The sequence below is a fragment of the Antechinus flavipes genome, chromosome 2, assembly GCF_016432865.1.
Source record: "Antechinus flavipes isolate AdamAnt ecotype Samford, QLD, Australia chromosome 2, AdamAnt_v2, whole genome shotgun sequence".
Classification (NCBI taxonomy): Eukaryota; Metazoa; Chordata; class Mammalia; order Dasyuromorphia; family Dasyuridae; genus Antechinus; species Antechinus flavipes.
The window spans coordinates 270,117,440-270,142,390 of record NC_067399.1 but is presented as its reverse complement, the minus strand read 5'-3'; the positions used below and the strand labels follow the sequence as shown (position 1 = coordinate 270,142,390).

The window sequence follows — 24,951 nt, the reverse complement described above, 5'->3', positions numbered from 1 at the left end:
ACTAATATTCTATGATCTTGGAGTTTTAATTGCAGCAATTGTATATTTTCAAGACAAAGAAATACAAGAAAACTACCACCATTCTAAATGATTATACCAAAAAATGAGGTTGGCAAGTAACTCCTTTTGCCTTTTTGTTTTACACCAAACCATCACAATATGGTTTTATTCCCATTTTCTACAGCTTAATGAGATTCTTTTACAAGTTTAGGCAAAAATGAAACTATGCAGAAATTATATGTAATTTTCCAACACCCAAAATGTCATTACTATACTTCTATCTTGAAATCTCTTTAAATGTGTTGAAAGCTATTAACAATGTAAAACTATGTACAATCGCAAAGAAGTGCATCATCTAAACCAAAGTGTAAAAACTAGTATGACCACTGTTTGTAATCTTTGAATAAAAATACTTAAACCTAACTAACTCTCAAAATGAATCTGTTGAAACTTAAAAAGGTGAAAAGACTATAGAATCTTTTCCAAAGATGATGACAGAGATTGAACTGAAAACGAGAGTGTTGTTTTTTTTAAAGAGTAACAAAAACAAAAAATATGAAAGCATACCAATTTTTAGTAATCAGAGATAGAAAAGAGTTTGGGATAGATTGTTTTTAGTAGTTTTCAGCAATATGTTCATGTTATGTAGAAAGAAGGTAATAAAAATATCTTGAGAAGAACCATAAGATATTTCATTATGCAGTTTTCATAAAGTTCACAGGATTCATAGAATGTCAGAGTTGGAAAGCATCAGAGTACAGTCCAACCTCCCTCCCTAATTTTTTTAATAGGAGGAAACCTAGCATATATAGATGAAATGACTTATCTAAGATCACAGAATTAGTTGGTAATTGGTTCAAAGTTTTGTCACTCAAAATTAGGATTTAAACCTGATTTCAAATTTGAAGCTTTTCTCACTATACTTTAATGCTTCACTTTAATATGGTTCGCTTTTATGGACACCAAAGACATTTTTAGATCAAGGTTCTGATACAGTAAGTGAATAATAAAATAAGAAACCAGACACTGAGGTCCTTTCTTAAATTAAACTGCCAAGAATTTCAACTCTATTGCAGAGTGAATCTCTGTTGGGCTGATCATATTGTTTGAATGCCAAATGTATGCTTGCCAAAAAAGACTATTTGATGGAGAACTCAAACAGGACAAGTTTGTCAGGTCAGAAAATGTGATACAAGGACATTCTCAAGGTCTCTCTTAAGAACTTTAGAATTGACTGGGAGACATGCGACACACTAGCACAGGATTGTCCAGCATGGTGCACCCCCATCAGAGAAAGTACTGTGGCTATGGGCAAAGCAAAATTGAATTAGCTCAGAAGAAATATGGGATGTGCAAAGTTAGAGAATCCACTCTAAATTTTCAGAGGGACTATGTGTATCCAACCTGTGACACAGCGTTCCAAGCTTTTACTGCTCTCACCAGCCACAGTTGGACACACTAAATTGACTTTAATATAGTGATGTTATTTTCGTCCTCTTTGAGAATGAAAGCCAATAATCAACCAACCAACCAACCAACCAAAGTTTACAAAGTGTTTTGCATCCACTATTCATTTGAGTATTCTACCCACATTCTGGTGCTGTCTTCTTTTAATCAAATCCTTTAATGATGGAATTATAATCCAAATCAAAGGAAATGTTCAAGGAAAACAAGAATGGGTAATGCACAGTAACAAAGAAGTACTAAAAACTTTTTTTTAAAGTTTTAAAGGATTTAAAAAAGGGTCACATGTATACATATGCTGTATTTAACTTATACTTTGACATATTTTACATATATTAGTCAACTTGCCATCTGGGGAAGGAGTGTGGGGGGAGGGAGGGAAAAATTGGAACAAAAGGTTTTGCAATTATCAATGCTGAAAAATTATCCATGCACATATCTTGTAAATAAAGTTATTTTTAAAAAAGGGTCATGGGACCAGATACAAGGAAAACTTGGGCTAAATAGTTTTATAAGCTCTCAAAATGCATCGTTCCTTGGAATCTATGTTATTCAGATACCATGCGAAACCCTCAAGTGAGAAAATACCCTCTACAATCCAAAGCAACTTATTTCATGTAAAGACAGAGCCTAATTTTTATCAATTTTTTTTTCTTGAAATCAAGCCTCTCTACCCAACTTCTACTCATTAGTCCTAGTTTCTGTCTTCTGGGTCAAGTGGAAAAATTTTAATTAATTTTTTATATACTTTCTTCCAAATACTTGAAAATAGTGATCTTTAACCTGAGTGTGCAGGCACCTCACTATTCTGGTCATGTTCATCTGCGTATGCTAGTTTGTCAATGATCATCTCAAAATGTGACTCTCAGAACTGACCACAAAACTCCAAGTGTGATATCCTACAGGACTGAGCTCATTAAGATTATCACTTCTCCCAGTAAACACAAGTGTTCTCTACATGCAGTCAAGAAGGACATTATCTCTTTCTGGCTGACATGTCACACTAATAAGTCTTGCAGTCTATTTTAATTTATATGTCTTTTTTTCCCACATGAACTTCCATATAACCATACCTTTTCTATCCTGTGCTTATGCAATTGATGTTTTAAAATCTGGGAATATGATTTTATATTTATTATATGACAAATATATATGTGTGTATATATATTATTGGATATTTACTATATTACTGATATAACAAGTGATTGTTTTCTTACTTGATTAGCTTGGCTTTGTAGGAACACTCTTCTAGAATTCAAATCTTCAAAAGGTGAGGATCTTATATTTGAAGTTCTATAGGGCTCATTGGTAATAACAGTTTCTGGTTGGAAAAAGTGATCTTTTGCTAGAGAACTGGAAGTATCATCTTCTGTTACCTATGGAAGAAAAGAAAACTTCATTATGTTCCCTGGAATGAATATTAGCATGTAATTGCAAAAAGAAAAAAAAGATATGTTTGTTTAATACAAGAAGTTCCACTGACAGGCTTATTATTATTAGTAATGCTATAGACAGTATACCTGGATTTGGGCACAATATTTGACAAAAACTCTTGTGCTATTCTTGTGGAAGAGATAGAGAGGTAAACTATATGGCAGTACAGTAAAACAGGCTTAGAATTGTTTGAATGAATGGACCCAAGGCATATTCACTACCAGATCTAGATAGTAAGTTAGCAAGAGTTTTTCTAACGGAGTAAACAGAGTATCTCAGGGATCTGTCCTTGGTCCTATAATGATAAAAACTTTTTAAAAAATTAATTAGATGGATAAAGAGAAAGATAGTCCAGAAGCATTTATTAAGCACCTTACTATGTTCCAGGCATGGGCTTATGACCTAATGGGTAGAAGATAACATAAAAAAGAAGCTGAGAAACAAGGAGAGGGATAGGTATCAAATACTGGGACATAATGGAAAAATCTGAGAAGTTCTAAAATAGATTAACTGTTGGAATCCTTACTAACTGCTAAGTAATTAGAGTTGATCTAATCTTACAAGAAGATGTTTTGGGCAGAACCTGAAACAAGGTACTAAGTAGAACTACCCATAATCCCTCTCTCTGGAAGGAGCATAAATAGGCCAATGGGCCAGTCGGAGAGGCTCTTGAGAGGAAGACGCTACAAGTCGAGATTTCACCGGAATGACATGAAGACTGGAGCTGGCTGGAGGCTGAAGAAAAGCAGAGGCAGAGGCTGAAGGACCAGACCTTTGGATTTAAAGACATTTGGAGAGAGCTCTTGGAACCAAGCAGAGAGATAGGCCTCTAAGCTAACCGGGCTATATTGGGATAATAAAAGATCTGAACTTTTATCACCCGGCTGTGTTTTGAGAAGAAAAAGCTCACCACATGAAAAGATCTGAACTTTTATCACCCGGCTGTGTTTTGAGAAGAAAAAGATCACAACATTTTGGCGCCCTGAACGTGGGACAAACAGACCCCTCAGTGGATTTCAGTGGAAAAGCTCCGATCCTGATTCAAGTGGAAAAGCCTCTGATCCTGATCCAGTGGAAAAAACTTCAACCCAGAAATTAGGGTGAGTGCAACAAAGAAATTTTGTTAGAAGAGTTAAAGTAAAATTTCAGCTAAGATGGGACAGATATTTAGAAAACAGTCTGTTTCTGTGCAAGGAAAATGTTTAGAGAGCATTGTCAAAATTATGGAAAGCCAAGGTTTAATTATAAGTTTACAGCAAATCACTGAACTTTTACAAACTGTAAAGGACATATGTCCTTGTTTCTCTCTTGATAAGGAATTAGATCTAAATGAATGGAAATTGGTTGGAGAGGATCTTTGTCAATTCTATGATAAAAATGGGCCTAACTCAATAATTAATACATATAATGTAATACAATTGGCTATAAGAAGTTATTTAAGTGATAGAATGATGAAAAGGAAAGTACAGGAGGAAGTGCCAACTTTACTAGGTGAAAAGGAGGACAAATCAGATGAGAATGGAGTTAATTACAATTCTGAGTATGATACTTCACAGAAGGAGGAATTAGGTGATTCCACATCTCATGACCCTCCCCCCGCAATTAACCCTTCATGGGTAGAACAAGGGGGAGGGAGAGAGACAGAAACACAGTCAGCTTCTCCTGTAAAGCAGAATTTGACAAGATTAGAAAAAGCATTAATTAAAGCAAAAAATGAAGGAGAAGATATATCTGATTTTATAAATGCATATCCTGTGATTGAAGAGCTCAACTCCTCAGGTCAAAAAGAGAGAAAATACACTCCTTTTAATTTGGGACGCAATAGGCAAAAAGGAGCTGTTGTACAAATCACTTTTGACCAACTAGCTGGTGAAGGTCAGTATGCAGAGAGTTCAGAACAGATTTATTATCCCATAACAGTCTATGAGCAAATTTCTAAGGCTGCAATAAAAGCTTGGAATTCTCTCCCTGGACAGAAAGATGGAAATAATGCTTTCACAAAAATAGAGCAAGGTCCCAATGAACCTTTTGCAGATTTTGTGGGACGTCTGCAAACAGCTGTAATAAGAACCATTGGAGATAATGCTGCCACAGAAATAATGACTAGACATTTGGCTAAGGAAAATGCCAATGAGGTTTGCAAGAGAATTATATGGGGGCTAGACAAAAATGCTTCTTTAGAGGAAATCATAAGACGCTGTGCCACAGTGGGCACAAATGCTTATTATGCCCAGACTATGGTGAACTTGGAAAGACAAGGTCCTTCTTGGCAGAGGAATTCTAGAGAAACTCGTCGATGTTTTCAGTGCAGAAAAATTGGACATTTGAGAGCTCATTGTAGATATGGAGATAGAGTGAGAAGACAGGGTGAGAGAAAACCTAAAACCCCATGTCCAAAATGTAACCGAGGCTTTCACTGGGCCTCTAAATGTATATTGACCCAGAGGAATGAGAGGCAGGGCCAGCTCTAAAGTATCAATCAAAGGGCAGGTGGGGCATGATAGCAGCTGAGGTTACACCCAGAGAGACTTTAGAAATTCAGAACTCTGATGTCATCAACCAACAGAAAAGCAATCAGGATTACAGTTGGGAAGAATACAGGCCTTTTAAGACAACAAGACAATATCCAATGCAAAAAGCTCCAATGTAATTACCAGATGATGAGGAGAAATCCCAAAAGTGGTAAATAGAAGAGAATTAGATAGGTTAACTGCTTGGGGAAGAGGATCTGCTTAAATTTCCACAGGTGGAAAAGGCTAACAATGAGACTGTCAAAAGAACTTTAAAATCTTCAGCTTTCAGTTCCTGAAAAACCAGCAAGAATCACTGGATTCCCTGAGATGAAAAATTGTTGATGAGACTTTTTGCAGTACTTCAGAGCTTACAGGAATTATTAGATTCCTGGTGCATGAACTAATGGACAATGGATTCCTTATCGACTATTTCTAGGACTTATGGACATTTGTAAATTTTCAGGTCGATTTATGTTGTTACATTACTACTAGCCTGTGTTATATTACTATGGGCTTATGTATTTTAAGCAATTGCAAGAATCACTGGATTTCTTGAGATGAAAGATTGTTGATGAGACTTTTTGCAGTAGTTAAATTTTCATGTTGATTCATGTTATTTGTTACATTACCACTAGCCTGTGTTATATTGCTGTGTGCTTTTGTAAATTATGTATAATGCCTCCCATATTGATGGATTTATGTATACCATGTATATCTGTTACAAAGTTCTGGCCCATATTGATGGATTTATGTGTACCCCTTCAGAAACCCACTAATCTGATTAGATTTCCTATTCCCTTTGGTGTTTTCATCTAACAAAAGAAAGGGGGAGATGTTGGAATCCTTACTAACTGCTAAGTAATTAGAGTTGATCTAATCTTACAAGAAGATGTTTTGGGCAGAACCTGAAACAAGGTACTAAGTAGAACTACCCATAATCCCTCTCTCTGGAAGGAGCATAAATAGGCCAATGGGCCAGTCGGAGAGGCTCTTGAGAGGAAGACGCTACAAGTCGAGATTTCACCGGAATGACATGAAGACTGGAGCTGGCTGGAGGCTGAAGAAAAGCAGAGGCAGAGGCTGAAGGACCAGACCTTTGGATTTAAAGACATTTGGAGAGAGCTCTTGGAACCAAGCAGAGAGATAGGCCCCTAAGCTAACCGGGCTATATTGGGATAATAAAAGATCTGAACTTTTATCACCCGGCTGTGTTTTGAGAAGAAAAAGCTCACCACAATTAACAAAGTGAGAAATGAAGAGGCATGCTTATCATATAGGCTAGGTAAAGTTAAGAGGACTATTTACCTTGATGGATATCATAAGCAAGGTAAAAAAAAAATTCTTTATCAATCAAAAAGCATTTATTAGGCATTTATCATGTGCCAGGTACCCTGTTAAATGCTGAGGATATAAATAAAGATAAAAATAGTTTTTGCCCTCAAGATCACACTGTAATTTCAAAAGCAAAATGCAAATAAGTAGGGAAGAGCTGGGGTATATGGGGAGGAGAGCAAAGATGTTAGAGTACAAGGAACTGATGTAACAGATTTCCTCCACAACTTCTTCAAAGAGATGTATAACTGATAAATGACGGACGGAAGCAGCTACACCCAAAGAAAGAACACTGGGAAACGAATGTGAACTATCTGCATTTTTGTTTTTCTTCCCGGGTTATTTATACCTTCTGAATCCAATTCTCCCTGTGCAACAAGAGAACTGTTCGGTTCTGCAAACATATATTGTATCTAGGATATACTGCAATATATCCAATATATATAGGACTGCTTGCCATCTAGGGGAGGGGGTGGAGGGAGGGAGGGGAAAAATTGGAACAGAAACGAGTGCAAGGGATAATGTTGTAAAAAAATTACCCTGGCATGGATTCTGTCAATATAAAGTAATTATTAAATAAAAATTAAAAACAAAAAAACAAAGAGATGTATAAAATGCAACAGACCAAATTCTGATGGAGAAATCCAGAAAGAGTTACAGTGAACCCCCTTTGTTTGGGCCAAATCTGCATAGAGAGACAAAGGTTGTAAAATCACATTAGCACCTAGGAAGGTGTACACCAACATAAAAGGAGGTCCCAGACTCATATAGGGTACCCTCAGATAGATATTAGAGCACTGCAATGGGAATGGGTGCTAACTGGCAGGTTTGTCACTACTACCCAGTCTTAGGTAGAAGATCCAGAACAGAATGAAGAGAACTGGGCAAGACAGTGCCCTTCCTTAGCCAGTAAGTACCTGGGCAGTATACAGAGAAAGGAGGAAGGTGAGAGGCCAGCAGGAGTATGGCTCAGACCTTAGGCACAAAACAAGGTTTAACTTCTAGCAGTTAGCCCAGACTACAAAGAAATAACCAAGGCAAGAAGCCCAAACCAAAGGAGAGTCTATAATTTTCCCACTTTGAATGAAAAGCAGCAAGCTATGCTTGTACAGACTCAAATACAGGTCAGAAAACAGGCAAGGCTCAGATCAAGAGGACAGACATGAGACTTTGCCTTGGAGTATACTCCTCTGAGAACACTTAAAGTCTGCCAAGTCCTCAGCCTGTCTTTAAGATCCTGGGAACACTCAAATGCTACCAAAGGGCAGCAACAGCCCAGACCTTCCCTAAAGAAGTACTACAGAAAACAGTCTTAATGTCAAATCCAAAGTGAGGAAGTAAGCTGGAAGAATGAGCAAACAAAAATAGAACCAAACCCTAATGAGTTATTACTGTGTCAGGGACAATCAAGGCACAAATGCAGAAAAAGGATTATGACTCTAACACATCTACAAGCAATATTTCAAAGAAAAACACAGTTTGGGAACAAACTCAACTAGAATTCCTGGAAGAAATAAAAGAAGAGATTAAAATGTTTTTTTATCAATGGAATGAGAATGCTGGAGGAAAAAAATTGGAGAGAAAAACAAAAAATTATGAAAGAAAGAAATGAAAAGGGAATTACTAACAGTTTAACACAAGAAATCTCAAACTTTACCCAAATATCAAACTAACTGAAAATCTGAATGGATCAAATAGAAGCCAATGACTTAGGCAACAAAATGAAACACTGAAAAATAAAAGAAAGTGTAAAGTATCTCATAGAAAAAATGGAATTGGAAAAAAAACTAGGAAGAAAAAAAATTTAAGAATCACCTGATTATCTGAATACTATGACTACAAAAAAGCCTTGATATTCTATTTCAAGATATTTTAAAAGGAAATTGCTCACATCTTTTGGAAAGAGGGCAAGATAAAAATAAAAAAAGAAACCATTGGTCACCTTCTGAAAAAAATCAGAAAATGAAAAATCTCAGAAATATCACATCCAAAATCCTAAGCTTCTATATCAAAGAAAAAAAAAAATACTACAAGCAACCAGTCAAGCATTGAATAGTCACAGTCAGAATCATACATAATTTAGCAGCCACCAGCATAAAAGAGCAAGAGAACTTGGAATACAATATTTCAGAAGGCAAAGAATATGAACTTATAGGCAAGAATAACTTACCCCAGCAAAACTGAGTGTAATACTATAGGGGCGAAAAGGAACTATAATGAAATATAGGAATAGGACTTCCAAGTACTCCTGATGACCAGAGCTAGGGCAAAACTTTGAACTTCAAACATAAGAGTGAAGAGGAACATAAAAATGTAGACATGAATGTACAATGCTAAAGGATTAAACAAAGATAAACTGCTTACTTACATTCAAACGGGGACAGATAACACATATCTCCCCAGAACTCTATTATCATCACGGGTCACAGAGGGAGTCAAGCTAGACAGACCCCCAAAGTGACTGTTCTGTCTTGATGATCTTAATAAAAGGAAAAAGAAGGGAAGAGGAATACATTGGAGGTGAGGAGAAGAGAAAGAAAGTAAGTTTAGGGGAAATTACCTTACATAAGCAGATTATACAAACAGAAATCTATACAAATGAAGAGGAAGTGAGGAAATGGAGGAATGCCTGATACTCCAACTTCATACTTATCTGAACTAATTAAAAAAAAAAAAAAGACACATACATAGAGTTGTATCCAAAAATCCATTTCACTCAACAGGGATAAAGGAAAAGGGAGAAGGCGGAAGAGAAAAATTAAATTTTATTTGTAGCTCTTTTTGAGATGACAAAGATTGAGAATTTGAGGGTGTGGCCACACATTGGGAAATGGATGAACAAACTATGGTCTAGAAACATGATGGATTAATATTGTGCTGAGCTCTTACTAGCAAGATACCCAACTAGGGTTCCAGAAGATAAAAATAATGAAACATGTTACCTACCTCCTGATAGCGAGATGAAGAACTCAGAGTATATAATCAAGCAGATTGTTTTTGGACAACCCAAAGTGGAAATTTGTTTTAATTGACTATACATATTTTTAATGGGTTTTGTTTTTCTCAGGTTCTCAAACAGGAGAAAGTAGAGATATGAAGATGGATCTTGCCTGATTAAAACAAAGTATATTAAAAGAACACAGAATTATATAAGATACAGAATAGATAGGACATATTCTTCGAGGGAAAAGCATTAGCAGTTGGAGGGAGAAGGAAAGGCCTCTCATAGCAGATAGGATCTAAGCTGAGACTTAAAGGTAGCCAGGAAAACTAAGAGGCAAAAGTAAGAAGAAAGACCATTCCTGGAATGGGCAATAGCCTGTGAAAGACAAGGAGAAAGGAGCTCAACATCATATGTGTGGAATAGTAAAGGTAGTCAGAATAGCAGCTGAAATAGAGGAGAGGGATGGATGTGTATGTGGGAAGGGGGTGTAGAAAAGTATTATGAAGACTAAAAATTTAAAAAGTAAATCAAAATGATCAAGTTACAAAAGAGTTTTAAATGCTAGAAGACTTTATATTTGATCCCGGAGGCAACCAAAAGCCACTGTAGTTGGACTGTGTAAGGGAAGTGACATAGTTATTAGACTTGTATTTTAGAAAAATTGCTATGGCAGCTATGTGGAGGATGCACTAAACTGATGAGAGTCTTGAGGCAGTGAGACCAACAAGAAGGTTGCTACCGTTATTTAGGTACGGGGTAATGAGAGGCTGATTTAGGATGGTAGTTGTATTAGTAGAGAGAAGGATACAAAGAATGTAGCAAAGTTAAAAATTACAGGATTTGGCAACAGAATGGATATATGAGTGTGAATAAACACCTGAGGATGATACCATAGTTTCAAGTTTGGATGATTGGGAGAGTGATCCTTAAGAGTAATAGAGAAATTTGAAAGAAGGCAGGGAAGTTTTAGACTGCTTTAGATTGAATTTGAGATGACCATAGAGGATTCAGATCATGATGTCCAAAAGGCAATTGGTGATATGGGACTAAGCTAAGGATAGAGCTTAGGGATGGACATAGAGATATAGGAATTACCTGCAGGGAGATAATGATTAAGTACAGAAACAGATGAGATCATTAAATGGGAGAGACAATAGAGAGAACAAATGGAAAAGATGGCCCAAGGTTGAGGCTTTGGTGGAGAAACATAACTTGCGGCAGAAAAATCAGTAAAGGAGATGGAGATAGGAGAGCCAGACAAGAACAGTATCATGAAAACCCAGACAGGAGAAAGCGGTAAAGGAACAAATATTTATTAAGTGTCTACTATGTGTCAAGCATTGTGCTAAGCACTTACTAATTCTAAATAGAATAGGTAACATTTATATAGCATCTAATATGTACCACTGTGTTAAACACTTTACAATAGTAATCTCATTTGATCTTCACAAAAACTATAGAAGGTAGGTTGCTATTATCATTGTTTTTACATGTAGTTGGGGGGGCACGACAAAATATTATTTAAAAAAGAAAAAGAAAGTTATTAGATTTGACAATTAAGAAATCATTTGGAAAGGGAAGTTTCAGTTGAATGAATCTGAAAGCCAAATTGTAAAAGTTTTATAAGAGTGAGAGAAGAGAAAGAGGAGGCTCTGAGTGTATATAATATGGCTTTCTTAAAGTGTTTAGCTGAGAACTATAGCAAAGATATAGGAAGAGCTAGTAAGATAGGAGTGGGAGGGACAATAGAGTGAGGGAGGTAACAGCAGGTAAGGAGACTGAAAATAAGTAAGAGTAGGGATAGTAGGAAAATGGGATAAAGGAATATAAACAGGTTGGTCTTGGCAAGAGACTATCTTTTCACTTGAGAAAGCAATGCATGAGATAGGTGGGAAGATGTTTGACCAATGTGTGATTAGGAGAGAAAGGACCCCCAATGGAATCAATATGGGGGAGGAGAAGTGCTTAGCAGACAAGAATAGTAAGAGGAGATGTCATGGGAGGAATAAGGCTGAGCAAGGAAGTCTCAATCAGCTAAGGTAGAGACAGAGTTAAGGAGCAGTAGGATTGCCTTACCTCAATGAAAGCCCAGTGAAGAATAGATAACATGAATTTGGAAGAGATGCAATCAGCAGTTTTGTGATTACCTCAAAGTCTATTCAGTAGAATGTAAATAGAAATAAAGGAGGCAGAAATGGTCATAGTAATGTAGGGTTGGGAGTTTAACAAACTGTGATCAACAAAAGAACAATGGGGCAAAGAATAGAAGGGAGCAAAGTGTAGCCAGAGCAAGAAGGATATGGAAAAAAAAAAAAAAAAAAACTGAGGGGAATAAAAGAGAGGGCTGGATGGACAAAGATCATGGTGAAGACAAAGAAAAATGTTAGGAATTATAAGGTATAGGAAAAGGTAGAATCAGACAAGATTATGATTAGGTAAAGGAATTTAGGTATTCATGGATATGGAAATGGAACACATGTGATTGCCCAACAAGAGTATGAATATTTGAGTGTACAAATTGGGAAGTGTAGTGGTAATAGAAATAAAGTTTTCCAAGGAACTGGGAAATTAGGGTATTTGAGAAAGTATCTATATATAACGAAGTCCTTTATTATGAGGGCAGAAGTAAGGATGGAGAAAAACACTGTGTGCTAGGCAGTGAACTCACTGATGAAAGAGAGAATCTCTTGGGGAGATGGGGGAAGTGTCAATGGAAAATAGCCAAGATAGCCACCAGGACGTGGATAAATTTGGATAGTGTGAACGCCTAAGTAGGAGAGAGTACTTAGTGATTTGCTAGAGTAAAAGACTGAAGTGGAAATAAGGAACAAAGAATATTCTCATTCCCATTCTATGACAAGTGAATTGGGGTTATGAATGAAAGTGCAGCCAGTACTGAAAAGAATGGAGAGAAAGGCAATCTCATGAGGAAAGAGACCAGATAGTGGAAGGAAAAAAGAAGAGGCTTAAGATGAAAGAAAGTTTATTAATTGTAGAGTAGATATCCCAGAGAGCAAAACAGAAGGGGTGGGAAGGAATGTGATAAAATGATTCAAAAAAATAGAATTTATCTAACACATGTCAAGTTTTTAACAAAATTCTTACCCTTTGGCTAATTTGGGCAACAAAACAAAACAATCTTGAATTCTTGGAGACTTGACCACTAAAGCTCATGAGTTCTACATATGACAAGAAAGGCTTGGGCTATAACCTTAGGAATGGATGAAGACCATTTTTGATAAGTATGCAGAAGCTTATCAACTTGCAACTAGATAATTATATAATATTGAATATTAAATAAAGAAAAACACAGAAAGTCCCTCAGTCTTGGATAGCCCCTTTTCCCTGTTTGGAGAGAATGACAGAATAATGAGGTCAGAGAATGCTAACAGTGCTATAGTTCTTAGTCTATAAAGTAGGAATTTAATCACATTTTTAAGTGTGAGATCCTTATCTTATAATACACTGATATATTACTGGAGGAAGTGAATCATATCACAGGATCATAGATTAAGAACTAAGTATGATGAGCTCTGAAATCTATCGATATTGACATGGTCTCTATATACAAAACTAGAAGATATAAGAAAGTTTTATAGCTAAATGATGGCTCCTACTTTCTAACATAAAAAGGAACATTATTTCATTAGACATCAGGTTGTTTCCCAAAGAAACATTATATTCCACATTCCATATTCCACATATTATAAAGAATTTAGATAGAATATTATTATATATAACTTGAAAATGTTCAAATTTAATTAACATATACTTTAATATTTAGTGAAATAAAGGCAAAGTTGAACATGAGAATAGCAAAAAAAAAAAAGTTGGTAAATACGATTAATAATTAAGCAATGCAAAGAAAAAAAAAAGCATTTGAACTACACAGAAGTCAAACATATGAATGTTTTTCAAGGAGAGAGCTGGAAAGAATTAGACACAGCTAACATCAAATGATATTACGATCAGCCCAAAGACTTTAGAAGCTAAATTAAAACTAACATCAATTTAGAAGAATAAAAATTAAAATAGACAGCAAACAAATTAGAATTAAAACATCTAAATAAGCCATTGATAGTAAAAATTAGGAAACAGATGAAGGAAATATGATCAATATTAAGCATAATAATTTAATGCATTAAGTTTTACTAATATAAATCAAATACCAGATAAACATTATTATGTCCAAAAAAACTAAAATTGAATTGGGCAACAGAGAGATGTATATGGAACACAGAAAACTACAAAACGTTAAAGAAGAAATTACAAGCAATAAAATAGAATAAGTAAGAAAAGAATGTCTTCAAAGAAATGGTTAAATGAAAAAAACCAGATGGGTTGATAATATGGTGGGAATATTATGTCTTCCAACCTTCCCTTCCCCTTCTCCCAGTTTATCAAAATCCCATGAATATTAGGTGACAGGAAAGGTGGGCCTCCTTCCTTCTTTCCATCTCTAAACCATTTGTAAACCCATTAGGATGCCAGAAATACTGGTGGGACAACCAAGAGAGGAAAACTTTTGCTCTCAACCACCGCTGGGTAAATACTGAACATCCCCAGCCACGCCGAAGGAAAACTAGAATCCCTATAACCATTCAACCCATAGGAAACTCCCGTTTCCCAAAGATAACATATAGGGTTCTTCTATTGCCCCATCCTGCAGTGGGGCTACAGTTGCTCACACCATTTGGATGAACAAGGAGTCAAAAACAAGAATCTCAGTAATATAGTCTCCCTAGACTTTTTCATCTATTCTCTCTCTGCACCTTTTAGACATTCAGGGGAACTGCCACCCTATCCTAATAGATCCCTTTGCTTTGACATTCACATTTAGACTAAACCTTTATTAGAGATGTTTCTCTCATTAGTGTACGAGTTCCTTGAAAGTAGTGACTGTTTCTCTTTTTAATTTATAAATAGAGTACACTACATATAACAGACTTTTTTGTTCATTCCAATGATATTCTTTTCTTGGTATCTGTTGAATTTATATGGAATATTTTATGATCTGAACATATTAATTGGTGAAATATCGTCATCATGGAATTGCTTATGATCTAAACATACATATCAGCAGTACTGGAATAGCTTTTAAAGTTGCTTTTTGCTCTACTAAACAAAATACTTTTAAAAATAGTCATTAAACATACACACACACACACACACACACACACACACAGAGACTGAGTTTTTGTATTCTCTAAACTTTGCAATTAAGTGTGTTAATATAAAGATGTGACCTGATATAAAATACTGTTTGCAAAATACTGCCTGTTCTCATCTTATGTTTTCATCAAGGATACTCTCCATACATGTATAACATAATGTCAAGAAAATGTGAAGAAAGCCCTCTGTGTTTTGGGTGTGTTACTATGGCAAAGACCTAGACAAGCATTATGCATGCTTGAATATGCATGGACGGTTTACAATCTGCATCACTGAAGAAAATACAAACATCAATAAATAACTTTAAAATGGACCCACAGATTCATCTGAATATGACTACTGGTGTGTCATTCCTGTGGTCAAATCTGAAAATGAGGGAATTCTAAGGTCCCATCTAGCTTTAAGTTCATGATCCTCTGATCCTATGAAATGCCTCAATGAGGAAACTCAAAAGAGCCTAAGATCCACCTAAATGAGTAAATGCCTGATCATCTTGCCAAACAAAGAGGTAAGTTAGCCAATGGCAACACTGGTTTAAGAGTAAGTTCTTCTCACAGAGTAGGTAAATTTAAAAATATATGTAAGCAATATCACTTCATAAGACAGTGGTAGAAGGAGAAACACTTGGAGACAAAGCTCGAGGTGAGATGCAATTAAGCCAAATAATCATGAGATATTTGGGAAATAAAATGAGAGAAATAATAGGAAAAAAAAATGTTGTCAGAATGTCTATAAGTATAAGATTTTTTTTTGGTCATTAATGATAGTAAACCTACATTTGTATTTTAATGTCACAGTCTCATCATCCTCTAAAAAGGAAGTAGAAATGAAAATACAGGAAAATAAAAAGTAGGAAAAGAATCTGATCCAGATAGAGTATTGACAATAAGGGTCCTGAGGGTTTGATTTTAAAAATATCTGTAAGAAGTGAAGATATCAAATGAATAGGGGGAAAATAGTTATTGAATGAAAAATATGATTACAAACCTTTCTCATCTTTTGCAAATATTCTATAGCATTTACAAAGTTATATATATATATATTCACAAAATTAACTGCAAAGTTTAAGGAATAAAAGAACCGTGTGTGTGTGTGAGAGAGAGAGAGACAGACAGACAATTTATTGGCAATTCCAACAAGATGTCATCAATGTATATGTTCAGATAATAAAAGATTTCATGTAAATGTAACATAACTTTGTTTGATGATCATGATTGTTGGTATCAAATGAAAAAGAAGAGAAGATAAATGTTTGACAAAGGCATTTGTGACTGACAGGAAAGACAGATAGTGTAGAATCTAGACATTCATTTGGGGATGACACTGTGCTGGTATTTGTTGAATTGAAGCAAACTGATGTTTTGAGGCTTGATTCAGTTCACTTCAATTTAACAGATATATATAGATATATAGATATATCTATATATATGTAAAATTAATCATTTGAATTTGATATAATTATCCACAAAGGATAAACCAAAGAGGATGAGAAACACTTATTGTCAAGTCTATAATATGAAATTGGATAAATAATCTATAGATTTGGACCTTCAATACATATATTTTAGATACATTTTACAAATAGTAAACAAAGTCCTAAATGAGGGGATGAGAAGAAACTGGATTACAGCGGGGAAATTGACAAGAACTTTCAATGACATAGATCTAAACCCTAAAATAAATAACATAAATATTCTTCTGGTGATGCTATATAACTATCATTCACATTATACCATAATTTTCAAAGAATCAAAATTATGAATCATTCAAAGGGCAAAGAACATGAACAGGCTATGCTACATTATGAATTAGGAATTCTGGTCAAGAAGCAGAGTAAATAAATTGCCAAAAAATTATGAATCTGAAAAGATGGGTCTGCAATGTAATTAGTAGAAGGTAAAATAAATAGAAACTCCCCATAAGTCTTAGGAAATTAGTATGGCATAATAGAAAGGGCAATGATTATGGAATCAAAAGACCTGGATTCAAATTCTGCTTCTCACATTTACTATTTAATATGTGACCTTGAGCAAATCACAATCTCCCTAGATCTCCTCAGCTCTAAAATTACAATCCTTTGAATATAAATGATATCCACCTAATGTCAAAAGATCTAGAGGAAGGGTCCTAGCACTATGAGTAGATCTTCTGTGTGACAAATTTATGGGAAAACAAACTATCCATGTTAAAAAGGCCTGGATGGACTGTGATAATAGGTATACATATTGGTGAGAAATACATGAAAGTATAAGAATATAAATGTCACGTCTTAGATTGAGCTAAAAACATTAACTATGCAAATATAAGATCAGAGAGGCAACAATTTTCCTTAAAGATCTAAGTAAATCAGTATTTTACTTGATTGGAATCAACAAGATGACATGGCAGTCAAAAAAACAGGCTACCAAAAACCTTATATTACATTAAGAGGCATAATGTCAAAAATAAGAGAGATAATAAGGTTTAATGATTGACTGACTGATAGATCTTCCTAATGAACTCTGATGTGAACACATCAAAATGAGGAGACTATGCTTAATTTTTGGCATCACATTTTATAAAGAACATTGAACACACTCAAAATAATAATAGCAGTTGCCCTTCATATTGCGTTCACAATGTGTTAGCCCTTGTAATAAGTGTTTTACAAATATTACCTCATTTTATTTTCACAATAATCCTTGCAGTTAGGTGCTATTATCACCCTCAGTATACCATGAGAAAACTGAGATGAAGAAAGATTAAGTGACTTTAGCAGGGCCCTAATTTTGAACTCAGACCTCCTTGAGTCCAGGCCTAGGGTTCTCTCCACTACTCCACCTCAATGTCCACAAAACCATGTAGAGGACAGTGAAGAGATGGGAAGCAATGTTAAATTCCACAATGGGTGTTGCAGAAAGAGAGACTTAGGTTTGACACAAGGAAAAAATTTCTAATGGCTCAGAAATATCCTAAATAACAAAGTGGATTGATTTATAGGATTGCAAATTCCCATTCATTGGAAGCTTTCAAGAGAAGTTATGTAACTTCACTTCCAGTGAAAGGTAACTCAGCATACTATTTTCCAGTCCATTCTGTTTTTTTGGATAGGAGCAATCATTAGAAAGGTTTTCTTCATGTCAAACCTGTTGGAGATGTTGTAAAAAGGTTTCCTGTTCGAATATAGGCTGGCCTAAATGACCACTGAAATTCCTTTAATAAGCTCTTACAATATATGAAGGGTTCTGTGAAGTACGATGGAGCAATAAAAAGATTGTCCCTGACCTAGTGAAGGTCAAATTTTAACAAAGACTTCAAAACATTTCCCTAGACTTTTATTTTAAAAAAGAGGAAGTTAGGAATCATATACTATTTTCTAGACATTTTCTAAAAATTTTGAGTACAATATAGAATAATGGATTGTGTCTAAATATACAAATACCCAATTGTTGATGAATTACAATAATCTCATGTTGATATTTTAAGTTTAAATCACATGATAATAAAAGACTAATTTTCACTTAAATTTTACAGTGATTTAAAAGTTATAATTACATCTGTTGAAAGTATATAAAATAAGGAATATAACTGTGAGTACTACTGAAATACAGGATGTCTCAAAAACTTTAGTGCAGTTTTAAGCCTTAATAGTTTAAAACAGTAGGTAATACAGGAGGTATAATGTATTACATTTCCTCATGTTAATTACTCTGAATCAATGAATGTAATTATAAGCAAAATATATGTAAACAGGGGAAAATATTTCTAGAAGAAGGAAATTGAGAAATTAGATGAAGAATTTGACAAAATTCTTTGCTCATCAAGACAAATTCAACATATAAGTTTGATATTCAGTGACTTCAAAAGACAAAAAGGCTAGATGATGAAAATCTTATTGAAAAATATGACTGTGGATCAAAAAATGAAAAAGCCCAACTATTTAATAGACTACTTAAGAATTTCACATGTGTACACAATAGATTTCTCCTCCCTCTCCAGAAAGTGGACAAAGTAACTACATTGATTTTGTCACCATTTCTTAAAGAGTCTGAATGACTTGTTTCAAGTCATAGTAAATAAGTGTACAAGTAGAAATCTTTCAACTGCAAATCTAGTTCTTTCTATTATACTGTGCTTGAAAGAACCAAGAAAAAAACATTAGCCACACACACATACAATCTTGCCACATTGACGGTCAAATATTCTACCAGTTAAGACCATAAGCTAAATGATAAAATACTCACGGGAGGAAGAAAATATTGTCTCCAAATGGTTAAAGATAGATTCTGATTATCCTGAGATTCAATTATACTAGGTTATAGGAACATTTAGCAAACAAAGAAAAAAAAATATAGCAAATGGAACCAATTGGAGTATTTTTACAGAGACCCATTCCAGTGCTTAATTATAATGGGGTAGATGCATTTAGATCCTACCACATAATTCAATATCCAATGTGAGAAAGTGGTAATTATGGTATTTAAAAAAGATAAAGTTGGATTGTGTAATTAGAGCTGAATAAACCTGGGTTAAAGAAATCTGCAGTATACAGGTAATGATGGGCTACAGTTTAGGGCTGACTGCTAAATTTTCAACATGAGCATGTAAATCTCAAATTAAGCATATATGCCTGAGATTTTCTAGACTTAAAAAATTGAAGAAAATATTAATAACAGATTAAATTAAACAAATGTATAAATATCCTGCATGCTTTTCCTAGAGAGCAAGCTGTTAATTATTTACCAGCATACCCCTGCCTAAAGGCAATACAATTTTAAAGGGACACAGGGATTAATTCTCAAGATATTTCAAAGATGACCATTTTCTAACTCCCCAATAGAAAAAATCAAACACTGTTTTTACCCCAAAAAATGACCAAGAAAAAACAAACAACTACTATCTCATATTATTTTGTCATCTCTATTTTTAAAAAAAGTCTTTGTGAAGATGATTGATAAACACAATTAGGTCTTGGTTTTTGTTGTTGTTGTTGTTGTTTGTTTGTTTGTTTGTTTTGCTCAGGCAATTGGGGTTAAGACTTGCCCAAAATCAAATTTGAACTCAGGTCCTCCTGACTTCAGGGTTGATGCTCTACCCACTGCGCTACCTAGCTGCCCTAATTAGAATATTTTTTGATGAAAACATGAGAAGGCAGATTTGTGTAGACAAGTTTCTATGACTATATTATGTTTACTGTGATACAACTAACAGGTACATTGAAATTCCACATGCTATTTATTGATTAAAAAAAAAAAACGATTTGACTTAAAAGAATAGGCTTGGGGATTTGTTTTCAAATAGGGAATTTCCTTCCATATATATATATTAAATTCATGCCAATACACAAATTTCAATGAATTTTATAATACAAAATCTCACTGAAATCCACAGCAAAGCAAGAGGTATTAATTTAATTACCCACAAGTATATGAAAGACTATTGCCCAGATGCATATATTAGAGAATCACTCTAGATAGACAGGAATTGGTATCAGAACAGAGAAGGAAGAGGCATTTGGGAGATATGTGGTGCTTTCTCTGATCTTAGACTACTCACTAAAAGAGCAATATTTTTCTGGTGTTATTATATGGCCACGAGTCTTAGGCACCATGATGTAGGAATTAAATTAGCAAAATAGCAATGGAAAGACATATGAATACTATAAGGAAGCTATAAGACATTACCAAAATGATTTACAGAGCATTAAAGACATGGATAATCCAAAAAGATGAGTTTTTCATACAGTAAAAATGGGCAGCTGAGAGGAACATTGGTACACTTGAGATATCAAAAGAACAAGAGAAGAATGCTAGATTGACTGTAAGTGTGAAGTTCAAATTATTGTGTATGACTTTGTAATTTTCATAAATTAAAAATGTCATTTTACTTTGTGATCATCCAAATACACAGTAATTTTACCTAACAACTTACCTAAAAACAGAGAAATAGTTCAGATTGCAATAATTTTACAAATGTGCTTATTAGGAGAATATAGCCAAAATTATGATTGTTATTTAATTTAGGTATGGCATTCTTAAAAAAGCCGACCCAAATAAGTTATTATTAGAAAAGATAGCATGTAACCCCCTCAAGTTTAATCTGTAGTTAAGTTGTGAATAATAAGCAATTATATTTTTAAGAATTTATGAATGGAAAAAATATTTTAATAATAACTTCCCAACTCTCTGGAAAGAATAATTTTTTAAAGGTAAAGGATTCTAGGCATAGTGTATCTTAACTGTAAGCATGTTTCCTTTCTACTCGATAGATACAATTCTACGTGCAACTCTAATTCCTCAGTTAAAGAAAAGAACCTTCGAGTATCACTGAGTAAGTTTTTGCCTGTGCTTGTATATTTTACTTCTGCTTCTCTTTAAACTAAAATAATAATTGGAAGGTTAATGCTCTTCCTCTCTCCATCCCTAACAATACTAGATTTTAGAAATAAAACTATAAAATAACAGTTTTAGAAGATTATATATTATTCTGATATTTTGAACAGTGTCTTGTTAATAAGTTAATGGAATTTCCTTGCCCCTTCCTTAAAGAATATATCCATATAAATCAGTTTACAACCTACTGATTTCATTATAGGGAGATGTATATAACACACACACACACACACACACACACACACACACACACACACACACTCTGTGTCTCTCTTACATACACACAAATATAGGTATTTATATGAGCAATCCAATGAGTCTTTTTATTACAGGGCATATAAACACCTGAAATGTTAATGGAAATATTGACACAATCTAAAGTAATGCACTCCTAGGATTATGTATTATACTAGCTGGAGAACATGAGATTAAATTTAAAAAGAAATTTCTGGGAAAAGCAGAAGTGTGTGTGTGTGTGTGTGTGTGTGTGTATAAAGAAAATAAAACAACAAAAAAAATCCTTCATATACAGATGTGCATTTGCCTTGTCTTCAAATGTCCAAAGCAATTATACACTTCCTACATTCAATTCTTTTAACCCCATAACCAGCAAAGCAAAGTGCTGGCACAGATTAGAATCTGCATAATCTATAAAGTAATGCATGCCAGTTTTTAATGCACAACGGAAATCTGGTTTGTTCCCAGCTGCTGGTATAATAATTATTGTCCTATGGTTGCTAAGAGATTCTTTGACTTTTTTTCCTTAGGACTACTAAAACATTTCTGTGTGCAAGAGCAAAAAGGAGGCTGGGGAAAGCAATAAAATGACTCCAGCTGTAGATGTCCAACAGAACAAAAAACCAGATGACAGCTGTAGAGAAAATGAAAACCAGACTGAGTTTCTCTCTTCAAAGATTTTCTCTTCACTTTCCCTTTTCTCTTAATTCTGAAAAAGAAAACTTTAACAATGCTTTGTTCCAAATAAATAAATGATTATGAAGAAGAGATCAGAGACTACATTACTCTCAAAAACCCTTCTTATAGTTTTATTTCATGAGGTTACAGTTTTCTTCTGCTTGAAACCTTTCTGCAATGAAAGGTTTGGACACCAACTGTTTCATTTAAATAGAGATGAAAAATTTTGTAAGTTTTTGATGTTTAAAATGATCTTTTTTTCCTTTTAGGTTTAGTCACAAACTTACAATATAAATATTGAAGTTAATTTATGCTGCATTTTTTATCTAGATTGTAATATTCTCATTGAAATATAACATTTAACTAACATATTTTCTATTCTTTAAATGAGCTTTATTCCAAAATTATAGCAAAATAACACTGTGTTTGGGCATGACACAATTGATGATAGTACATTGTGGTGAAAAGGTAGTCCAATAAATTAGAAAATAATGGCTAACTATAAACCATGAAAACAGATCGGGAAAATACATCTTTAACTTTTTATCCTAATATTTTGCATTAAAAAGTTAGGTAAACTTTTAAATGAAAAAATTAATTTTCCATAAATGGAAAAAACAGAGAATATCTTTTATTGGCTGGAATAGGGTTATTCAAGTTAAAAATGTTGCTACATCTGTATCATATTTAGTGGAGCCTACTCCATCAAAACAGATTGTACAGAAACTATCTGGTGACATAATATGCAGGAAAAAAATCTTCTTAAAACTTGCAACTCTAAAGTTCTTAAATTACTGCAGGATTATACTTATTTCTAAGAGTGTCATAAAATTCATTTGCAAGAAAACTTCAGTATTTAAACTTGGTCTTCTGACAGAAAATCCTCATTAAATGTTACCTCTGCAAATCTGTACATGAAAAATTCACATCCTGACCACCTGCCTGAAGCAAAACCTCTTAAGACAATAGAGGTAAATCATAGCCCCTTTTACCACTTTGGCACAAATATTATAATACCTAATCCTGACAAAGAGTAAATCAGTTAAGCACTTCTTAGGGTCAAAAGAGGGGGAAAAAAATGTCTTTTTTTTTTTTTTTTTTTTTGGTTTAAGACCGATTACACCTCAATTTTCATGTGCCTGGAGCATGAAATTTGAGATTTTCTACTTTTATAACTTCAAATCTATTGTGAGATGAGCTTTTCTTGATCATTCCAATATGCCTGAATAATAATCTTCAAGAGTTAGAACTTGTAGCCTTGGCAAATAAAAACAGCATAATTTATCTTAAAACAAGCATAGGCCAGCCTCCCTCCTCTCCCAAAATATATAAAGATGCTAATTAGCTCATTAAAAAGCTAAAGAAAGAGAATGAGTATAAAGTGCATTCAAGTTTCATTCCTGGATAATCTTTTAAAGAATCACATACCACAATTTTAAGGCTTTTGTTTAAGTAACTATAAAATGGATCTTAAGAAACAGTGAAAATTTTATACTTGCCCTGAAGGAGTTTTATGACCTAAACTGCCAATAATACCATTACTTTCTATCACAAAAATCTTTGCTAATAAAATTTAAATTCCGCTATAAATTTTATAATTTACCTACATTAGACATGAACACATTTAATTTTTAAAAAATTTATCTAAATAACAGATTAAAACCTCCCACTACTTTTCATTTTAGCTGAAAACTAAAGAAAAGCTTTTGTAAATGGAAGCCAAAAAAAGTATGGGCAATCTATTGAATTTGTCCATTAATACCTCTATGTTGGTATCACTCGTACAACTAGCCGAGTCTAGAACTTAAAAAGAGCAAGTAATAAAGTGAGCTTGATTGTAGAAGGGGGGGACACTGTAAAGCACTTTCAAGGACCCCAAGTTTCTTTCTGAAACAAAAACTTATTAAAAAAGCATTAAATACTTTTTGGTATTTATGCCAAAAGTCTTTATAGAAAACTAGAATGTCCAAAACAATCAAAATGATATGTGATTTAAAGGGCAAAGGAGAGCTGCATGGCATAGAGAACAGTATATTGCCAAAACTGATTTATATACAAGAAATGGCATAAAATAACTTAGGCAATATATAATCACAAGAGGTATACTTCGTTATTTAACTTTGCCAAAGCAAGGGCATAAAGAGATGGACTTTGAGTCTTGGGTTAGTATCCATAAAATAATAAAAAGGCTTATTATTATTTAGAAGTTTAGATAATATAGTGGGTTTTTTTTGGGGGGAGGTTGTGCAAAGGTTAGGAAGAAATAAATTAGGCACAAAAATATTTCCTCATATAACACCTTTTCAACTTAAAAAAGATATGTGTTTATTATCATTTTAATTTGCTAAATGACTTAGTTCAGAATTATCAAGTGACAAGTAAACTTTTTACTTTTTTCTCACTATTTTAAAAAAAGTAACAGGAGAGTTTTATTTTATTATCTCTAGATACAATGAAAGTTTCTATTAGAAGGAAGTATTAGAAAATGATGGGGCACTGGTTCATTCGTATTGAGTAACTTAATAGGGTAAAACTTTTTCATTTGTTCATTTAAAAAACCCTTATTTTAAATTATGATCAATAAAACCAAACAAAGAAACAGAAAGCAAGAAGCAAACTTCTATGATAAAAGTCAGGAACAAGTAAATTGGGGAAAAAAAGCTTACTTTTATTTTTTTAAATACAAAGATAGTAACTGCTTCGATTTCTAAAAGATTCTTAGTGTTTTCCCTTCTGAATTAGGGTTTTTTAAAAATCCTTTTTGGCAAGTTCCGAGGGATATGGGAAATGAAAAGTGAGGAAAAAG

At 33.9% G+C, this 24,951-nt stretch overlaps 1 protein-coding gene across 1 annotated transcript in view; it reads right to left on the bottom strand.

The window, feature by feature from the left end:
• Positions 1 to 24,951, bottom strand: part of SPRED1 (sprouty related EVH1 domain containing 1) — a 140,622-nt gene that overhangs the window by 11,130 nt on the left and 104,541 nt on the right. Inside the window, exon 5 of the mRNA XM_051977051.1 lies at positions 2,682 to 2,840. Within this exon, the coding sequence (XP_051833011.1) occupies positions 2,682 to 2,840 (159 nt within the window). The remainder of the gene's footprint in view (positions 1 to 2,681; positions 2,841 to 24,951) is intronic.